Source organism: Magnolia sinica, chromosome 1, assembly GCF_029962835.1.
Source record: "Magnolia sinica isolate HGM2019 chromosome 1, MsV1, whole genome shotgun sequence".
Classification (NCBI taxonomy): domain Eukaryota; kingdom Viridiplantae; phylum Streptophyta; class Magnoliopsida; order Magnoliales; family Magnoliaceae; genus Magnolia; species Magnolia sinica.
Genome location: NC_080573.1, coordinates 115,362,414 through 115,384,772, shown reverse-complemented (window position 1 = coordinate 115,384,772; position 22,359 = coordinate 115,362,414). Strand labels below are relative to the sequence as shown.

At 41.0% G+C, this 22,359-nt stretch overlaps 1 protein-coding gene across 3 annotated transcripts in view; it reads right to left on the bottom strand.

Moving 5' to 3' along the window:
* LOC131255036 (dnaJ homolog subfamily C GRV2) overlaps window positions 1–22,359 on the bottom strand; it is a 75,806-nt gene that overhangs the window by 51,734 nt on the left and 1,713 nt on the right. Inside the window, exons 2-9 of one of the 3 annotated variants that reach the window (XM_058255735.1) lie at window positions 21,325–21,558; window positions 21,025–21,112; window positions 15,807–16,015; window positions 14,243–14,344; window positions 14,095–14,157; window positions 11,679–13,928; window positions 7,979–8,341; window positions 7,308–7,448 (exon numbers count right to left, since the gene is read on the bottom strand). In XM_058255735.1, the coding sequence (XP_058111718.1) occupies window positions 7,308–7,448; window positions 7,979–8,341; window positions 11,679–13,928; window positions 14,095–14,157; window positions 14,243–14,344; window positions 15,807–16,015; window positions 21,025–21,112; window positions 21,325–21,558 (3,450 nt within the window). Of the gene's footprint in view, window positions 1–7,307; window positions 7,449–7,978; window positions 8,342–11,678; window positions 13,929–14,090; window positions 14,158–14,242; window positions 14,345–15,782; window positions 16,016–21,024; window positions 21,113–21,324; window positions 21,559–22,359 lie in introns of those variants that run through there. The other 2 variants (XM_058255741.1, XM_058255747.1) reach the window with 2 other exon arrangements.

Below are 22,359 nucleotides of genomic sequence, written 5' to 3'. Positions count from 1 at the left end.
AGATGGACAAGACAACTCCATCACGATCTTCATACAGCAGGTTACTACCTAAATCCTAGGTACAGATATGCTCAATCATTTGTTGCGGATAATGAAGTTCATGTCAGACTAAAGAATGTGATAAAGAGATTAAAGCCTGACTTAGATATACAAATAAAAGCGTTAAATGAATTAGATACATTTGGAAATCACCTAGGTAGCTTTGGAGATGCTCTTGCACAGCATGCGGTATCTAGGTTGCAACCGGCCGAATGGAGGATGAATTTCGGAGAGAGTACGAAGGCTCTCCCAAAAATTGCAGTAAAAGTTTTGAGCCAAACAACATCTCCTTCTATCTACAAAAGGAATTATAGTTGTTTTGTACTTATTCATTCAAAGAATATGAATAGATTGCAGACTAGGACGTTAGATAGACTTGTCTTCATGCACTACAATATTAAGTTAAGAATGCTACGACATCATAGGAGCATTACAGCCGTCAATGACACAGACTACTATCCAATGAACTTGGACAATGTTTATGATGAGGACGACCCGCTTCTACCTTAGTTGGAAACAAGAGAAAAGTAAATTGAAGAGGATAGTGAAGAATTCGAAATTGATGACCCACTAATACGCACAACACAACAAGAGAGTCGTGCAGCTATGTTGGACCCAGAAAGAGGGACAGCTTTTATGCCAAGTACGACTCAAGATCAACAGAAGAGTACGAGCAGTGGTAGGGTGACCGTGTCGGATGATGGTGATGATGATGCCCCTGCCCCTGGTGTTGGCACTTCTAGTATTGTTCAGCACACCATACAGCCATCTACAGATCGCGATGCTGATAAACATCGACAAGGTAGTACACGAGATTAGACTTATAACTGTACTAAGTCACGATACAGCCAACAAGAGGAGGGTAAGTCTAGTGGTGCACCGGGTCCAGGAGGTCAGGAACATCAGCAGGCTCATGGTCCTGGTTATTATGATGAATATTCTTATGGTCAATTGGATTATGATTATAGTTATATTGAGCCTATTCCATCACATTCATTTTAGAGTAGTCCTCCCGATCCATATCCATATGATTATAGTCATAAATATCCAGATCTAAATCCAAGTTACTCATCACAGACACACTCTCAATCTCGAAATTCTCAACAGCCTAAGTACGGGCACCAGTATGGCTATTCGACGGGCACTGGTGGATATCCTTACTGGGGGTCGGAGTCGTTGTCTAGTCAGGATCAGTCATCCTCTGGTTTCATTGATCTAGTATTTCCTTCTGGCACTGGATATTATGGATATACAGCACCTCCACCTATTGGACAGCCTCAGCCTAATGATGACGATGACGATGATGTGGAGGTCGAGCAACCACAAAAAAGCAGATTTTCATTTTGGTGGTGACTTGTGAATTTTATTACGGTAATTGTATGTATATATTTGTATTAGGGTAAGTATTTGCAGCAGTATTCTTGCAAGCACACACTTGACACTGCCGAACTTGTATTTAAAATAGCTCCCCTGACAACCAATCAAGTAATCCTTAATCAAGTTACAGGAGAGTATATCAGACACTATTTTTTTTAATATTCTTGACTTGAGGATGACAAGTCACAGGACAGGAATCACAGTCACAGCCACGGGAACAGGAACAAGATAAGAGGAGAAGTCTCTGACATGTTGAAGAATGAAGATTTTAAAATAGAATGAACATTGTAATTTATGCAAGTCTGGACTCACTCTAGTATAGAGTCATAGACTCTAGAGTAGAGACATCACTCCTCCTCAAGTATGTTAAATTGTTAATAACTTAATATAGAATAAATTATGAAAAATAATTGCAAACACCTACACATGTAAGATATTTTGATATTACATTCATTCTAATATATCTATCATTGATAGTAGATAGTTTGAAAATTAAATATATGAGTTTTGTAGTCAAATCTATGTTGTTTGGTTCATAAATTCATCAGACAGTCCGATACAACTTCTCACCAAAGAGTGGACCGTTACACCACCATAAACATGTTCCAATTTATAAATGAATGCATATTTGAAATACTTAGAATATTCCGGATTTAATCCATATTTTTTTGGCAAAAAAAAAAAAATTTTGCACCGTTGCGAGCCGTTACGCCCTCATATTCGTATAGGTAACGGTGGGCACCGTTACGCCCACCGATACTGATATGTAATATTTTGTATTGGTATTCTCCTCTATCATGCTTCAAACTAACATACTTATTTTCTCCTCCGTCATCCTCCTTTGGTTTCACATCTTATTCTCCAATATCATCAACTTCTTAACAAATTATTGTCAGAGAAAACAAACAAAAGTGTTGCTGTTTTTTTTATAAAGATGAAGCATTATATTGGGGGGGGGGGCTCTTATCAGTCATCTTAAATATGCAGACGACGCTATCCTTTTTTTTTGTGATGAAGATCGGGTTCAGTGGATAACCTCCATAAAATCATTGTTTGCTTCGAAGCGGTTTCAGGGTTGAAGGTTAATGTGAAGTGTGAACAAAAGTGAAATGTTGGGGATTCTGTTCCGATAGAGGATTTGACTGGATATGCTAAAGCTTTTTGATGCAATACAGCCTCCTTTCCGTTTACATATCTAGGCCCGCCTTTATGCATTGGGAAACCTACAATTCATTTGTAAGACAAGGTAATTGAAAGAATCAAGAGGAAGTTAGCTACTTGGAAATGTTGATACCTATCTGAGGGAGGTAGTTTGACTCTCCTCAAAATAGCCTTTTCAAACATGCTTGTCTATTTTATGTCCCTCTTCAAGTGCCCCAGCTCAGTGCTTAAGCGCAATGAAAAGTTGAGGGATTTTCTATGGAGGGGCTCGTGATGGTCGGAAATTCCATATCCTTAAATGGGGAAAGGTTTGCAAGCCGATTTCAGAATGGGGTGCGGGGAAGGATCTAGGGCTAACAAACATTGCGCTTCTCGGGAAATGTCTTACAAAGCTCGGTTCCGAATTGGGAAGTCTTTGATGGGGGCAAATCGTGAGCAAGTATGGGTTGCAAGAGGGGGCTCGGTTTGTTAAGCAGTCTTCTCTTTATCATGCCTCTAGCATTTGGAAAGCTATAGCATCAACAGAACATTTTGCTCGGAGAGGAATCGCCTTCACTATTGGAAACGGGGAGTGAATCAGATTTTGGGTGGATGTGTGGTGTGGAGACAAGGCGCTCCAAGAGGTCTTCCTGAGGTTAGCTAATCTAGACCCAGACTGTTTTGTCCTAGTGTCTCATTGCTTCTCTTTTGAGAGTGATTCTGTGATCTGCTTTGTCCTAGTGTCTCATTGCTTCTCTTTTGAGAGTGATTCTGTGATTTGGTGTCCTCCCTGCCGTAGAAACTTGTCTGACAACAAGACGGTTGAGATCATTATTTGTTGGACATTCTCAAGCATATCATACCTTCTCCAGATGTGGAGCATTCAATGATTTGGAAAAGGCACAAATCTGGAAATTTTTTGGTGGCCTCTCTCTTCAAGCTCATTTCTGATGAAGGCAGGAATTTGGGGCCTTCACATCCGTATCTCCGCTGGTACTATGGGGCTCCCCCTCAAGTGGCAGCGTTTGTGTGGTTGGCCGGTCGTAAAAGAATCTTGACAATTGATAACCTACTGCAGAGGTCGCTTGTTCTCCCTAACATGTGCTTGATGTGCGAAAATGATGCAGTCTATCGATCACCTATTCATCAATTGCACCTTTACTCAGAAAGTGTGGGATTTTTTCATTGTCAAGTCTCATTTTAATTGGGTCGTGCCGAGGACGGTGGAGGCCCTTCTCTAGTTGTTGCAAAGTGGAGATGGTGGGAGGACCACTAAAGTCATTTGGAAACTTCTCGTCATGGCTATGCTTTAGGTAGTTTGGAAGGACCAAAATGAGCGATGTTTCAAAAATGGAAGATCCATGGTGGAGGGGGTGATTAAAATGATTATAGGTCTTACTAAGGATTGGGTTCCCAATGCAAATGCAGCTATGGCTACCTCTTTTTCTCGTGTTGAAATGCAACGTTGTATTCTTTTTCCACCTTTTGGTGGGTGTCTCATTAAATTTTGTTCTCTCTTAAAAAAAGCACTATATTAGGGTCAAAGACAACAAAAACAAAGCAAAACAAGAAAAAACTACAACAAAAGATAACACCACCCCCAAAAAAAAAAAAAAAACAATGTGGTGGACCCTTCGATTTCTAAAACATCGGCTATTTCTCTCAAGCCAAAACACCCAAAGGAAAGCAAGCAAGCAAAGCTAATCTCCATCTTAACCGACCCAAACAGCCACCTCTATTAGTGTGCCACACCTTAAAAAGGTCATTGATCAAACACGGCATCACCCAAGAAACAAGAAACTCGGACGATGCTGGAACAAACTACTCTGGAAAAGGTGCAGTGTAAAAACAAATGGTCGACAGACTACTTGTCACTCATGCAACGAAGGCAAACGTTAGGAAGGATCATCAAATGCTTTTGGAGATTATCGATAGTGAGAATCAAATTCCTCCCAGCTAACCAGGCAAACACTGCAATCTTAGGAGCGGCCCCACACAGCCATATAGGCGTTGTGTGATGACAGTCACTCCTTTGCTCCAGCTGAGAGAAGCAAATAGAGAAATCAAGTCGAAAATCTGCCCCAAGTTACCATGGCGCCAGACCAAGGAATCTGCCGCTCTCGAAGAAACCAATAACCCCTACAAGCAAGAAAAAAGGTAAAGCAAGTCACTGAATTTAGCATCATTCAAATCCGTTAAGCACCCTTAAATCCCAAAGAGAAACAACTAGCAAATGAAATATTAGCTACAATGCAAAGACTAGCCAAGGTCAAGAAAGACGATCTCAGAGTAGAATCCCCACACCAAATATCATCCCAAAATCTCACCCTAGAACCATCCACCACTGCAAAGCTAAAGCTTTCAAGCACCTTAGGACCAACCTGTGCCAAAGCTTTCCACAAAAAGGAAGCCCTGTAAAGAGAGGAACTTCTGATCCACCAGCCTGTGGGGGAGGTACCATACTTAGCAGCACCAATATTCCTCCACGGGTTTGAAACCTCAACCCCAGCACCAAATCCTTTTACCTAGACAGATTAATACCCAATCTCAACACTACCTCCAACCATCTGATCGAAGTCCTCAGATTGGACACCATCAGCTGATCAGCCTCATAGAATAGAATAGTGTCATCTGCAAACTAAAGATAATTGCTCATATGGGGAAAGTTGTGAACTCTAAAGCTCCTAAACAACCCTACGAATTACCCCCTAGATAACATTTTGCTAAGAGCTTCCGCAACAAGCACAAAGAGGAAAGGGGGAAGCGGATCCCCCAACCAAAGGCTCCAAGAGGCCTTACAAATAAAATTTACAAAAATAAAAAAATAAAAAAATAAAAAAACACCAAAGGGGAACCCATTGATCAAAACAGATAAGGGAGCTGAGGAAACACATCAATGAATCCAGTTGTGCCACTTGACCTCAAAACCCATCCACCCCCAACAGAGAATCGAGAAAAGCCCATTTAACTCGATCGTAAGCTTTTCCAAGGAAACATGGCATGAATCCACACATTCATGTGCGATCAGAGCGCTGTTATGATCTACCTACCAGATATAAAAGCACTCTAATAAGGCGAGATGATTTTGGGCAGCACGGCTCTTATTCACTGGCTAAGAACATTGGCAATGGTTCTGTATAGACTACTGAGGAGACTAATAGGCCTAAAGTTCCTCAAACAATCCGCACCATCAAGCTTAGGAATGAGCACCAGAAAGGTACAACCTAACTCTTTCAGGAGCCAGACCGATTTTATAAAAAAAAAAATCCTCCGCGAAAGCAAGAACATCCAATTTAATTAAATCCCAAAAAGACTGGAAGAAAACCAAAGAGAACCCATCAAGCCCTGAGGCGATCCCTGCCTAAATCCCACACTGCCTCTTTTAATTCTTTTAAAAGAATGCGCGCTTCCAGACTGCAAGCCTCCTTCGAAGAGAGGGAATGAAAATCAAGATTATCAAAAAAGGGTCCATCCCAGCCCTCATCCGAAAGCAAACCAAAATAGAACTTGATAACAGCGTCACAAATCAAATCCTCACTTATAATTGTAACCTTAACATCATTAACCATAAAGGAGGTAATGCGGTTGGCACAAACCCGAGCACTGGCAATCCCATGAAAAAAAAAAATTTGTATTTGTTATGAAAAGGTAAGCATAGAAAGAGGGTCATCTTGTTCAATGGACAACTCCAATCTTGACCGATGATGGGGTGAGAGTAGCACGTGGTTCCTCCGCACAGGCACAATCTTACTGACAATAAGGTGTCCGAGCTGCTGCGTCTTTTTGAGCATCTCCAGGGAATCCATCCTGATCTGGGTTCGAAAGACACTATGAACTAGTTGCGAGGTAAATTTGGCTCCTCCTGGATGAAATCCTTCTTCGTCATGATTCGGCAGCGCTCTTCAACTGTGAGTAAAGCCGTTACGGGCCCCGTCAGGTACTATGGAGCCCCACCCAAGGTTGCAGTGTTCGGCTGGTTAGTTGGCAGGATAAGGGTGCCGACTATTGACAATTTATGTAAGAGAGGGATGGTTCTCCCTAATATTTGCATCCTTCATGTGATGGATGCTGAATTTGTGGACCACATCTTCATTCATTGTTCCTTTGCCCGGGTCATCTGGTCGGCCATTTTAGACTCATTAGTGGTCATTGGGTTATGCATAAATCGATTGAAGTCTTACTCCCGATGTGGCACATAGGCTTAAATGGTAGGAAGAACAGGTTGAGGTGGCGCTTAGCCCTTCTTTCTGGTTTCTGGGCTATTTGGAAGGAACAACCGCACATTCAGGAATCTAAACAACTCTGCAGCAGTAGTGAGTAGGAGTGTAGTCATGCTTGTTAGGGAGTGGGCGCCCTGGCAGTTTTTTCCCTGGGGTGTTTTGTTGTTCTCTAGTCTTTTTAGTTTCCTCTTTTGCGGCTTGCTGCTTTTGCTTTCAAGCCGCCTTTTAATAAATTTCATTACTTCTCCAAAAAAATTATCTTTAAGGTTCATGTTAGAACTTTTGTATGCATATGTTGAAACTTAATATGACTGCTTATATCATGTAGATAAAGATGCGAACATCACCAGTATTCATGCAGGAACCAGATAATTTGATGGTTCAATGTTTCCTAAAGAAAATGGTTTTCGAAAGATATTAGCCAGAAATATAGTCTCCTTGTTGTATCGAATATCCATTTAACTGTGGCAACCATTATACATACTAATCCAATTAAAATGGTGTGCTGAATGAAAAGAAGTCCAGATTTACCTGCGCAACATGTGGAAGACACCGGGGACTTGATAATATCCGTTTTACTCTCGGTGTTGGGGTTACTATCTCTCCAGCATCATCTAGATCAGAATGTGCAGATACCATGCTATGCAAAATAAGCAGTGCAGCCTCACCTATCTGAATGCGGAGCTCCATTAAAACTCCATCATAATATCATATGAAAAGAACACCATGAATCGAGAAAAAGAATTACAAGAAAAAAAGGAAACATTAATTTCAGATAGATTATAATTAATATTCCTTCAATTTGCAGAACAGAAACAGTCAAACTGCACAGATTTTAGCTTTTGAAACTTTGAATCTTTGCCATTCTGTAGTCTATATTCTAAAGAGTGGTACTAATTTTCATGTAAGTTTCACGAGTACACAATGGCTACTACAAGATAGCAAAGTAGGAAGAATAGATAACCTAATATCCAAGAATATTTTGTTCTCAGGGCAGAAAGTAATGATTTAGAAGTCAATAAAGTTATTCCAACTTGTATGCAAGCATTTGAACATTAACAAACAAGCCACCGAATAAGAATTCATCAAAACCAGGTAAGCATCTAGTGAGCGATATGCTGGGGAGGACACTTATTTATGCAGCAATAAAACCTGGAAGGCAGGAAGATGCAGCTAAACCAGTACCATTCTCCTGAATATACCTGGGTTGGAGTGAGAACAGGAACACGAACTGCCAGTGCCCAACGGAGCTCACGGATGTCAAGCAATCTCTTCCAGTCAAGCATCCCAGAAGCCCAGCACCTGGTTGTCCAATCAATGGCTTTCTTTGACCAGAACCTTCTTATGGCATCCTTCTCCAGTGGTCCAACTTGGGCACCATCCTTGTCAATAAACATCCATTCCTTTAGAGGCTCCATGAAAGCAGTGGCGGCAATCAAATTAGATTGCAAAGGAATAGATGTCCTTTCAGATGCTTCATGAGCTACAGTCAGAAGATCTACAGCTAATACGCATCCCCCAACCAAGACGCATGCCTCTACATTTGATAGAACTTTCATTAGTACCTGCACAAACAGCGACACAATAAAGATATTCAAAATCCAGGACACAGCATAAACATGTACAGCTGAGCACTTGCTGAAAACCATCAACAACAGAAACCCAAAGGATGTTACGGAATTTGTAGTGGAGTTCTCAGAACATGGGGCGCTTGTCGACCGAACTCGGGGCTTCTTTTATAGCCCTCATTCCAAAGGAGGGTGCTGAGCAACTGAAAGATTTCAGACCCATAACCCATTAGCCTCATCAAGGGACCCTACAAGATCTTGGCCAAAATTCTAGCTCTCAGATTTAAGAAGTGCATCTCTAAAGTAATATTGGAGAACCAAGGGGCGTTCGTTTTGGGAAGGCATATTTTGGATACGGCATTGATCGCTCACGAATGTATCGATTCAACTTACAGAGCAAATTAGACATCAAGAAGGCATATGATCACATCGACTGGGAATTCTTGGACTACATGCTTGGGAGGATGGGATGTGGATTCAAGTGGGGGAGGTGGATCAAAGTTTGCACCCGTTCGGCCTCTTATTCCATTTTAGTGAACGGTTCTCCCAAAGGTTACTTCAAAGAAACTCGCGGTCTCCGTCAAGAAGACCCTCTTTCTCCGTATCTTTTTGTGTTAGTGGTTGAAGCCCTTAGCATGATGCTTAAAAAAGGTGAAGAAAACTCTTAGCTGGATTTCACGTGGCGAATTATCCTGGAAGCATATCCCATCTCCAATACGCAGCTGACACTCTTCTTTTCTGCTAAGCAAATGAAGAATATGCCCGAAACTTGAGAAAGATTCTAGCTTGCTTTGAAGTTGTCTCAGGCTTAAAGATAAATGCAGCAAAATCAAAGATGCTCAGAGTGCATGTCGATCAAGAGGAACTTTTTCAGATGGTCGATGCCTTTGGATGCCAAGTTGGTTCTTTTCCTTCTACATATCTCGGATTGCCCCTCTGTCTAGGGAAACCAGCCAAACAAATTTGGGACAACGTGATCGAAAGGATTGAATGGAACCTCTCTACTTGGAAGTGCAGGTACATGTCTTTGGGAGCCCGTCTCACTTTGATCAGGTCTACCTTTTCTAATATGCTGGCATACTTCATGTCTTTATTCAAATGCCCGAAATCAGTTCTGGATAAGCTAGAGAAGATGAGGGATTTTCTGTGGAATGGAAACAATGAAGAGAGCAAGTTCCATCTACTCTAATGGGATGAAGTGTGTAAGCCTATTAAGGAATGGGGGGGCCGGAATTAAACTCTTACATCTCATGAACATGGCTTTGCTTGGGAAATGGATTTGGCATTTCAGTGTAGAAGAAGGAAATCTTTGGAGAAGTTTGATAGCTGTAAAGTATGACATGCAGAAGAGTGGATGGTTTGTTAAAACCTCATCCACCTACAAAGCTTAGGGCACGTGGAATGCTATGATGGCCACGCAGCATATTGTGAGTCGGGGCATCCACTTCAAAGTTGGATCGGGATCTCAAGTCAGATTTTGGGTAGAAACGTGGTGCGGCTCTCAGGTTCTTTGGGGTTTGTTCCCTAGAGTCGCTAGGCTCGCCCCGGATAGATTTATTTGGGTGGTGGACTGCTACTCTAGAGATGGGGAGAAGATTGTCTGGTTTCCTCCTTGCCGAAGAAATATGTCGGACAACGAGTTTGTATCTTTGTTGGAGCTTCTAAACTTGATCACCCCGGATCATAGGCAGGAAGACAGTATAAATTAGGTGGGTAACATGCTCAGGAAACTTTTAGTCAAAGCCCTTTATGGCCTAATTTCTCGGATGCCCTCTAGTGTGGTCCCGGCTCATCCTTTTCACCATTGGTTCTACAGGGGGCCCCTTGGGTTGCAGCATTTGTTTAGTTGGTAGGGAGGAAGAGGATCTTAACTATCGACAATCTTCAGAGAATAGCGCTCGTTTTGCCAAACATTTGTCCTATATGTATGGGTAACGAGGAATTGATCGATCATCTCTTCATTCGTTGTCCTTTTGCCACAAGAATTTAGGGTCATTTTCTTTCGTACTTACATATTCATTGGGTTATGCCGAAGTCAGTGGAAGAGCTTTTATGGGCCTGGCACAGGGGCGACAGAGGGAAGACTCTTAAAGTGCTTTGGAGGCTCCTCATCATGGCGGTTTTTTGGGTTATTTGGGAATCCAGGAACAGCCGATGTTTCCGTAACATCAATGAAGTGGAAAGTGAAGTCATTTTAAAGGTTAATCGACTTGTTTCCGAGTGGGCAGTTTATGTTAAGTTGGCGTAGCCTGCCTTTTTCTTTTGTGGCTCTTGATGTTTTGGGCTTGTTTTCTTTTCTACTACGGCAGTTTTTTAATAAATTTTGGTTACATCTCAAAAAAAAAAAAGCAGAACTCAAAGGAAGAACAGGACATGTTTTCATCACTGACCTTTTTCGAATGGGATATGTTTCATCACAAACTTCTGCATTATGGTGTGAATGTACTAGCGTACAAAACCCAATTGATGAATTTGTTCTGACAGCAGGAAAAAGAAAAGGATAGCGCAGCAAGACTGGCAAACAAACCGACAAGAAACAGATCTAACAACAGGAAACGGATGTTTAAAAAAAAGTTCTCATCAAGATAAATGTAACAATCACAAGGGTATGAGCACCGTTAAATGGTACCTTAAGAACATAAACTTTTGGTGGGGTTCCATTTACAAGAAACAGGATTCAGCAAATCCTTCTTTAACACACGTAGAACAGCGTAGACGGAGAAAATTTTGGCTGACATCATATACACCAGGAAGCTGATGAATTTGGCTGCTGACATGGTGAAAATCTGGGATTAATTGTGGCATCATTAGGTATTGGTATAGCACTATGTTGTGTAGTTTCCATGCCCTGCTTTCCTTTATATTATTGTTATTAATGCTTTTCACCTGTTCAAGAAATGAAGAAAGAAGTCTAGAGCGTAGACAAGGCTCCGAACCCGCCTACAAAGTCATAAACACCTCCCGAAATATCAGCCTAATCAAAGCCTTATCCCAACTAAATGGCATCGGCTATTTTTGAAAAATAATGCAAACAAACGTCATAAAACGCTTCAGGATGCCAAAAACCTAAAGGAACATCAAAAATGGATCCTTTTACCTTTCCCATACATGCAGACGCTTAAGTTGCAAACTTTGGATCTGCTTACACACGTAAATAACTCATGCATTCAGGTATGATGTATGTCATGATATATTCTAAAATATCTTTTGAAGGGTTTAAACTAATAAAGTTTGTGAAAGAAATAGAAAACTGTGCATCACCTCAGAACACGCACAAGCGCAAAGACTAGATAACAAAAGAAGTGTTCACAAATTCTCATGTCCGTAAAGCTACCTTTAGAAGAAGAAGTAAGCGGTGTCTCAAAGCTCGATCACCAGTCCTATCCAACAAAACTGTGATATGAGCAGTACCATCAAAAGGGCCTATCGTTTTATGATGCTGCTCATACACAATTGCCATTGCTCTTGCACAAAGTTCCCTAACTGAAGAACCTCCACCTCCTCCAAAACCATCCAACCTCCCCATATCACACCAATCATCAGATGATCCCAATTCATCAGGAACAGCACCATCAACGGTAAGCCCTACGTCTGCATCACATAAGAATCGATGATATAATGCCCTAAAGAATGCAACTGGGTCACGTAGTGGGAAATCCTGAGCCCGGCCACTGCTACCACTTTCGAGCAACAAACGCAGGTAATATTGACCCACGCACACTTCTTTTGCTAAGCTGGGGTAGCTAACTGAAAATTCAGAGTAGTTCCAAGATATTTGAGGTACATTCTCTTGCCCAGACACAGCATCAGTAATGACACCACCAGGAACAATGTCTTCAGTACGTTCCTTCTCAACATCTAATTTATGAACCTCAGCTTGTAAGGACTCCCTCAGTTCTTGCCTCGTACGCTCATTCCATATCAAGTCTGCACGATTGTGGTCAAGGCCAAATGCTCGCCAAAATTCTGGCCAGTTACACAGTAGTCTACCAGATCCCACAGGTGTGCTCTCCACAACAACCTGGGCAGGGGCAGGGAGGCCTGAATTTGGGGAATCGACCATATTGGCATCAGAGTCAAGCGAATCTGAAGCATTTGGATCCACAGCCGGTGTCAGAGCACCGGCAGAACCAACAGCACCAGGAGAATCAGTATGAAGAACAGCCCCCGAAGAGGAAGATTCACTGGTCAGGTTTCCTCCAGGAAGACCAGAAGATTGAGCTGGAACCTGTCCAGAATTCGAATCCACGGAAGAATTTTGATAGTTTTCTACTCCCCGAGAAGCACCAGCACCTATCTGCTTTGCTAAATCGCCAACTTCAGCATTGTTAGTGGAAGGAGGATGATCATGAGAAGCAATGCCTCTCAAAACTCGACCCTTCCTCTGCTGAAGTATGCGCCTTTGTCTTCTCCTAGTTAAAGGCCCCTCTTGATTAGACTGGTTTTGTGCATCTTCAGGCAAGACCCCATTAGACCGAGTGTGTAAATATGCAACAAGACCAGGAGGAAGAATTCTTGATAGCAAATCCAGAGCAGGTTGGTAAGAATCTGCCCAAAGAGCAACAAGCTGTCGACTAACATCACGCCGCTCACCAGCAGGAAGAAAAAAGGCATGCAGCAAGTGCCTCAACAGCGCACCATCTCGCAAGGCAGCATCACGCATGGACTCCGCTGCAATTGCATCTTCCTCAGCAATGGTACGCATGATCACGGCCACCGTTTCTCTTACACTTTCAGCAGGATGTCCAAACAATACAAACAAACGACGCCGCAAACCAGCCACTTGCCGTAATAATTCAACAAAAGTGGCGTACTGAGTAGTTTCCCCATGGGGCTCACAAAGCATGGCCTCAAGAACTTCCACAACAGACATTGACAGCAAAGGTGACACGGACATAGGTTTTAGCCGATTGACTAGAATTGTAACATAGTTCTGATGAGCAAATAACACAGATTTCGTGTGCATAAATGTTGCATGACGCTCTCCCTTTGAATCCATCAACATATTTGAATCACCGGGACCGCCTCCAACAAGTACAGCAACAAGCCCTGCAGCTTCCGCCGCCACACCTTCTGAACCATTTCTGAGTAGCCCCATTATTCTCCCAACAGCAGCAGGAAACGACATCACATGTGAAGATGCACTTCTTGATGCAAGTAACCTGCGTAAGCATGCAATGAAGCCCATTACTGTTGCAGCTGCTTTGGGTGAAGGGGGTGGCGGGGGAGGTAACTCTGGAGGAAGGTTTGGGGTTGCCGGGAGCATTGTGATTAAGGCCATCAGGGCAACCTCCGGCACTTCTATGTTAGGAGGCACTCCAATATATGGTACACATGCATTGAACTCCCTTATTCTGCGCCATAATTTAGCTCTTGACCCAGGAACCGATCCCCCTTCGGCCACAGCATCTTTGGCAGCTGCAGCTAGATGTTTCAAATGCATGGATGCACTCTCCATATCAGCAACAGGGCGTTGTTGTCCACCAGGCAATCTTTGGAGTTGCAAATAAACTCTTCCACAAGGAGGATCAATACGATGACCAGGCATGGTCAACCTTGGCAATACAGGGAACGGGCACTGACCCTGCATTAGTTAAATCCAATGACACATCCATAAATCACGAAGATAAACATCTGTTATAGACAGAAAGTGCAAATTCTTAGCTCCAGTGTGATAAATCATGACATTGGTTTTCGAATTTTACACCAGTAAACAAAAGGAATGTCAACAAGAGAACACGTCTACCTACTTCCGTTTGCAAAACATCCCGAACTGCAGCAAGCAAGCTATCACGAGATGTGCTCGCATAAACCTGAAATTTACAGTATATCAAAATATTTAAACACTTTTCCCACTTTTCCTGAAATTATTCAGCATGAGAAGTCAAAAATGCTTACATGAATGGGACAGCCATCGTTGAACTCTATAGCAAACATCTGTGGCTCTTCAGCAAATCGAACAAGAGAACTTACAGCAGATAAAGGGCGAACAATTACAGCCTGTGCACCACCAACAGTTCTCAGTCTACTTAATAGAAATCCTTTACCATCTAAACAAATACAGTCCAGCTGTAGGAAAATGCCAAATAAGTTTCTAGCAGAATTGATGAATCTTTCCATTATGTTATCGGTAACACATAGCATAATGCATATCATGATATATTATCAGATGAAAGCACAAAACCAATAAAGACAAGAGGAGTATTTTTACATGGCTGTCTAGAAGACGAGGAATCAGATGATAATTACAACAGTAGATGCAGTGACAAATAGACTCATGGTGCTTATTGTTCCAGTATGAAATCTTGGTATGGTTGAATGGTAACAAATGGATTTCCTAAATCTGACAATCAGGCAAGGGGGTTGCCATTCATGGAACACTTAATCAGTTTAATCTGAAATCCGTAACCTTATTTCTTAGCTACAGGTGGATAGCAACGTATGTGGAGATACTCAAGAGTTATAACATGTCAATCAGCACCTCCAAGCATTTACTACTTTCAATTAGGTTCCTTTTATGGGTGGATCACAACCGTAACCTTTGGAGAAGAACAGAGTCATTCAAATTCTTTTCCAATTGATTTTCCCTCCTTCCACGTTCCTAACAAAACATTCTTCCAGTGTATTTTCTCTAGCTCCTTGTGCATTTAAAGAAGTCGATCATTCTTCTTTGCTCCCATTACCCAAAAAAAAAAGTCTAAAAGAAAGTCTCTATGGTTCCTAGCTCCTGCTAATCTTTCTTACAAATGTCGATATCCTAGTTTCTTAAATTACAAGCTTCCCCATGACCCCATTAATTTGTAAATATAGATGCAGTTTTTTATATGAAAAATAAGTATAAAGTTAAATCAAGTATATTGAGCCTGTTAGAGAACTAATACAATACCAACATGACTCAATTCCTAACAAGGCCAACACCTAACTCAAATAAGCAATATAGAACAAAAGCAAATCCAAATCAATTGTATTTCTACAAGAACAACAAGCAAGCTTCCTATGTGCCAGAGATCAAATCTCTCTTAGAATGACTGGGTCATGGACATTCTTTGATTTCTGAAGGCACTAACAATATGGCGGGTAATCTCACTTGAAACGGAGTATCAAGAGGGTTACTCACTATCAGCCATTCTTAAACACTTATGTATTGTTTCTTTGGTTTCAATAAAATTTGTCACCATTCGAGTGAGAGAAAAAGAGTGAGAGAGGGAGAGAGGCCCCGTTTAAGAATTTCCAACTGCTATATGTAACCCTTACATTTACAGATATATACAAGTTATCCAACTGTATGTAGACATAAAAGAAAAGGTTTGCAACAAGGAGAAACTAAGAAACAGCCAACAAATTTCTTGGACGCCAAACAGATTCTAGATGTATTTTACAACCTTGGTGACAAATAAATGTGTTTATAGTTTAAACTCAGAAAAAGCATTTAGATCACCTCATAGCACCAACTTCAACCAACCTCATAGTTCTCTGGGCACCTTTCAACAAGTGAAACCTTTGTGAGAATGAGTTGACGAGATACAGAATCGCCTTGCTCCCCAAGTCCTCCCTTAGGCCCAATTCCCAAACTCAGGCCCAAAACGTTAGCAGTTCCATGAGCAGCAGATCGCAACCTCGTCACGGACCACCCTCCAAATGGAGTTTCATCCGCTCCAACTGCCTCTTTGGCTGCACATTAGAATAGACTGTTGAGAGACCAGAACCACACCCGCCACGAATTGACGTTTATGAAGCGAGAAGAAGCATAAAGTAAGATTCCTTAATTGGTATATTCTACATAATCATGTACCATGGTGCAAACGATGATAACTATTCACAGAAAAGAGAGAACTAAAGAAAAGAATGGCAACGTTAACTTAATGTAGACAGTTGGCCATGAAGTGGGCATATTTTATAAGGAATGTATTTCAAAAATACAAAAATAATTGGAGAAAATAATAATTTCTTTGAAACCTTCAATTCATTACATTCTTCAATGACAAAAATCAAAAAATTTGAGCTGTTTCGATGTGACTGTATGGTAGAAATCGAAGTACTCCATTCCAAAGTCGGCACACTTGAAGAGCCGTGTTGCATTTGAATTAGTAATGAAAAACAAAAGCAAATGCCACTGTATGTATAATTCTGTAAGGGTAGAGCCATAAAGAGACTCGATAATGAGATATGGAAATGGACTCGAAAGGAGATAGCTAATGAAGTAGCCATATATGGAAGCAGCCATATATAGACTCGAAAGGAGATGGTTAATTTCTTCTTCTTCATCTTCTTCATGCTTCTGCTTCTTCATGAAGATGGCTAATGAAGTAGTAAAATAGTTGAACTCTGTCCTCAATGGTTGAGAATACAGCATTACACTTCCTAGCCATTAGCCATTAGCCATTCGGCCTTCTAGCAAAGATCAACGTAGAGGATGACAGAATCTCATCAATTCTTGGAACTTAGGAAGAAAACACCACAGTGTGGAGGAAATGTTTTTTAAGGCAAAAAATCAGATCTATGAATGAAGAGTTCTTTTGTTGCCATTGTGCGACTTCAGGAGAGTCTCACTCAATCTAAAAATTATGAAGCACCTCTACCCAGAGTGCAGTGCCTGTCCTCAGTGCAGCCACCTCAGCTTCAATGGCACCAAGGATTCCAAGCATCCAAAAGTCTGAGCAGAAGTTGCATAATCCGAGTCATTGGCAAAAGCACCAGAGACACCAAATAGACCTGTGCCCATCTGTTTCTTCAATAGTCCTCGAGTTTTCTCGGTGTATTGATCAACAACCTACCAATTGAGGGGTCATGCAATAAGATCCTAGTGCAGGAATTGGAGAAAAGTTCATGACCTAAATCACTTTGAAATGATATGTGAACCATCTCAGTTCATTTGGTCAACAGAGTTCTCTAGTTATTTAGCAGCCATCTCTGTAAGGTTAAAATGGTTTAGCAACCACTTCTTTTGGAGTCAGACAATCTATCGCCTCTCTTCCCAACAGAGGAGATTTTTACCTCAATGCTTTGCAGTTTCAGAGATGTAATGGCATGGTTTCTTCGTTTCAGAAAAGCCTCGCAGATGAAGAGATAGAGGAAATTGTCAGGCTCCAAGGTCGAATGCAGAATTTCATAAACTCTTCCAGTTTCGGCATCTGGTGGAGATGGAAGGGAGAAATTCAGACCTTTTCACAGTGAAATCCTTCTACTGTTCTCTTAAATCTGGAGGATGGACAGATCAAGTCACCCCCTCAACTCATTTATCGTGTTTTCCCAGCCTCCCGAGAGTGACTGTTTTTGGCTGAGTATTTCTGAAAGATAAAGTGCTGATCATCGACCACCTCAGAAACAGGAATGTGATTATTACGAACATTTGTTTTCTTCTACCTCAAGGATGCCAAACAAATGAATCACCTCTTCATACATTTTGAGCACACCTCAAAGTTACAGAGTAGATTTTCAGGCAAGTTTCACATGCAGTCAGTTATGCCTCGATCAATTGAAACTGTGCCACTAGCATGGAAATGGGGTTTCAAGAAAAAAGGAACGAAAATTCTATGGCATTTGTTTGTTGTCCACTTGCAGAGAGTGAACATTCAACAGAAAATCTGAGAGTGCAGATGCGGTCTTTCAAAGGGCCAAAGGGAGGATAATTCTACAGGCTTTAGGAAATCCACAGTTTAAGGGTAGTGAATGGGAAGACATTTCAGACATCTGAGGGTATGGTTGTATTTCTTTTGAGCATATAGCAGGGTAATTCCTCATCGCCTCAATTTAATTATACTCTATTTTGTTTGGTGCTAAGTGCTAACATACACATCATAAATATGTATACATATATATAAAAGACAAGGACTACGATGCATCATGGTGCCACTATTACTTAGACACTTAAAATTAGTGGCTGTAAACATGCTGGTATATTGCAATGTTACACACTGAAACGCCACCAAACTTTCAAGATGACTTCTAGATTGGCGTTTAATATAATATAACTTTATGTAATTTACCATGATTCGCAGAACATTTCGTGTTGTTTGGCAAAGCCAGTGTTTTTATAAGTTAGTATTTTTTTTTCCTTATTATTGAATTTTGTTCAAAAGCAGTCTGTCAAAATATCTAAATATTCAGAGGTTACTTGCTAGGATACCTATGCATGGTACAATATATGACATTCATATCCAACAAAAGCACTAGCAGAATCATCCACAATCTATCAAACACTAAGTCCGCAATGTAGCTTGTTTTTTTGCTCAAATTCTATTAAACAAAAGAAAATAGAAAAAGAGAGGATGGATGATGCAAGATAAGTAGATAACCAATCCCAATATAGTCAGATACCCAACTGCTATCAAAAAGCTCAAAGGGGCATCTTTCAAAAGCATTAAATAATATGGCCCACTAAACCACTCTTAATGTTTCCCTAAGGAACACCTGTCTATGCTGACTTTAATGTAGCGCCAAAGAAAAACAAGACAGAAGCCAAGAAGGCAAAAGAGCAAAGAAAAATTAGAACTTCTCCATCCAACCCGTACCCCCAGCCCATTCAATAGCATTGAGCCACACACTTCTTGCCACCCAAGCAACGCTTTTACTTTCATTTCCGAAGCATCTACTGTTCATTTCTCTCCAAATCTGTATGGAAAACATGGTGCCCCAATGAAATCAATGCATTTTGATGGCTTGATTGTTTGGACAAGCTTCTCACAATGGATCATCTCCAACATCAAGGTCCCATGATTCCTAATCATGCGTTATGTGTAGGCTGCCAAAGAGAGTGTCAAACATTTCTTCGCTCCTCTGATCAAAAAGTACAGAATGCTGTCTTTTCGTATTTTGGTTATGCCTCAATCCAGTCAAATAGTAACATTCCCATCAGTATGTTGGTATATGGGGTTTGGTCCTCTCATTCTGAAGCAATACCTGTTTATGGGGGAGTAAGTCCAAAATCTCGAAAGCTTGATGTTCTCTCTTTAGATCTAGGTGGAAGTTTTTTTTTAATCACACGCACTCACACACGCCCAGGCACTCACACTCGAACCCATGACCTTGTGTTGAAACTCTTGTGAATCTACCACTGAGCCATAGGATCGCAGGCAATCTAGGTGGAAGGTGATGATTCTACACGGCTGCCAATTTCCTAAAGATCCGAAAGTCTGGCATTGCCCTCTAGAGGGATGCTACAAGCTGAATGTAGACAGCTGTTCCTTGGGGAACCCAGGCCCCACTGACGTTGGCAGAGCATTATAAGAGATTGGGTAGGTAATTGCAAAGTTGTATTCTTAGGTTTCTTGCACAGAAACTATTGCTATGCCCACTGCTATTAAGATGGCAGTAGCCAGGAGTCTTAAGCCTGATGAGGGGGACTCCCTCAATGCATTTCCATGGGTGTTCTATGGGTGAGAAGTGGGGCTTTCTCTGATCTGATAACAGCTTCAATGACATCATCTAGGAAGCCAGATGAGGTCAGCGCATGGCCTGGATATTGAGAGAACGAATCTGCTTCCCCCAACCATGCTCTGATTACATTTCAGATCTCAAGTGGAGAAGGGAAGGACTGGAGAGAAGAAATAAAAGTTGGGGTGTCGCTTGAACCAGATGCCTTACTCAAAGCCATCTTATTATACATGTTGATATGTAACATTACAAGAATACCCTAATGTACAATTTAGAGAATCATACAAGGTAAAATACAGCACATTTGTGGTGAGATTGATTGGGTCCACTCATGAAGTGGGTCCCAAACACTTGTCTATCTTTACATCTATCGTACGCTTGAATAACATTATTGCCAACATCGACCACCTGGTGGACCCCACCTTCAATTGCACATCCCAAATTAATTACCTGATCCCGACATCCAATTCAAAAGACTGCCTATTATCATATGCAGACTGCTTCTTATATTATTTTATAAAAACCTATTGGAAGCCTCTTGAATGAGCATTGTTAGGGTCATCCCATGATGAGTGATTTTTGGACAATGGGCAGTCCACTATGGGCCAGATAAAAAGTATATATAAATGACAGGACCATCCAAAGGAACATCATGGAATTGCATCATAATATGATGCAACAGAGATATAGTGGGTATTCCACTAATTTAAAAATAAGATTAGTGATGTAAGCTAAATATTATTCTCCAATGTAAGTTGTTTACTTATAGTTATAGTTATGGTGGCTTACAAAATTTAAGTTGTTTTATGTAAATGTCGACACTGATAAGCAAGCTTTTTTAAAATGATGAGCTTCGAAACACATGCTCCAAAAACAGTTACTCCAAAACACATGCTAATGTTGAACAAAATCCAAATTCGGGGTTGAAGACACTTTCGGCAACATTAGCATGTTGCCCAAAGCTTGCTAATGTGTTTTAAGTTGTTTTATGTAAATGTCGACACTGATAAGCAAGCTTTTTTAAAATGATGAGCTTTGAAACACATGCTCCAAAAACAGTTACTCCAAAAACACATGCTAATGTTGAACAAAATCCAAATTCGGGGTTGAAGACACTTTGGGCAACATTTTAATAAACAGAAAAAATACAGTTACTCATAATGTAAAAATACAAATAGCACAATTGATAAAGAACTCGATGAAATCTACAATACAGAATCATAAGAGAAGTTTTCTGCAATATCAAACTTGATTAAAAAGACGTAAGAGTTCCACAAGATGCTGTGAACTTCTTTTCAAGTACCTACCCCTTTTCTTAATAAACTCTGCAGTGCTCATCGATTGAGAACTGTCCACAGATAATGACACACCAACCATGGATTTTGCAGCTTTAGTCTGCACAAAAAGTTCAAGAGAGAATGCAAAAGATCAATTTTCTGCCTTAGCAACATCAAAAAAGTTGAAATATCTCAGACACAGCTATGAATGCCTTCCCCTTTCATTAACAAATACCACAGTAACGGTTTCTTCTGCAAACTTAGAACAGCTGCTCAAAAAGGTAAAAACTATAAATAAGCAAAAAGTTGGGGAAAAAGTGCCACTCATACCACATTTGATATAATGGTAGCATTTGTGGTCCCTGAGGCAGCTGTAAAAGCTTTACATTTTCTTCCATACAAGGGGCAAAGAACAAAACCTCCACCTTCAGCACTTTTTTTGCCATAGTTGTCACACAGAAGTATAATAGCAGGCGAATCCATGTCTCTAAAATCCAAGCACCACCGCATGTCTCCAGATTTTCCGTCGAGGAGTTCAACTCCAATTGCAGTAACCTTCAATTTCTGCACAATACATCAATTGAAATGAACACAAGACTACCAGCCTCAAGAGCAAGAAGTTTGCAGTTAAGCAGGGTACATGTTGTTCAATGCCCATACTTCACACAAGGATGTGTTTGCAGGATGCAATCGCATCATGCATACCACCACTGAGCAGGTTTGTATAGAAAATGACATCATAATTCAACTCCAAGGTGAGGTTAAAGCAGATATTTAAGTGAGTTTCCAAGTCTTATGGCAATCTACCTCGCAGATCTATTGCACAAACAACAATTTTCATCATAATCCACAGAGATGGTATCCAAGTCGAAATACCTTGGTGAGTTTCATTGCGACTGCAGAGGTGCAGCCTGCAATTGCTCAATTCAGTAAATAAACATTTTGCCTATAGCTGAGGTCAAATTGGAAACATGCTGCCAAGATATAGTATATCAAGAATCTCCAAGCAGTTCAAGAAGCTTCAGGGGTCAGTTCGTGGGGAGACAGGAATCGGCAAATCTGCACCGGTATGAGATTACCAACATTACACTAATACTTTCATTCATGAAGTATGGAGGTTTATGTTATCAATGAATGCAACCTAGTTATGGTATTACATCAGACTGATTTTTTAAAAAAGCACGTCTATCAGACTGATTTTAAAAAAAGCACGTCTATCAAGGTATTCCGTAACGGTAATGGTGGCCATAACGGCCACCACCGTTACCTTTACGATACGGGTCGTAACAGCTGTTACGGCCAGCCGTTATGGTCTCTTTTTTATTGACAGAAAAAACCCAATATGTGTGTGTGTGTGTCCTGTAA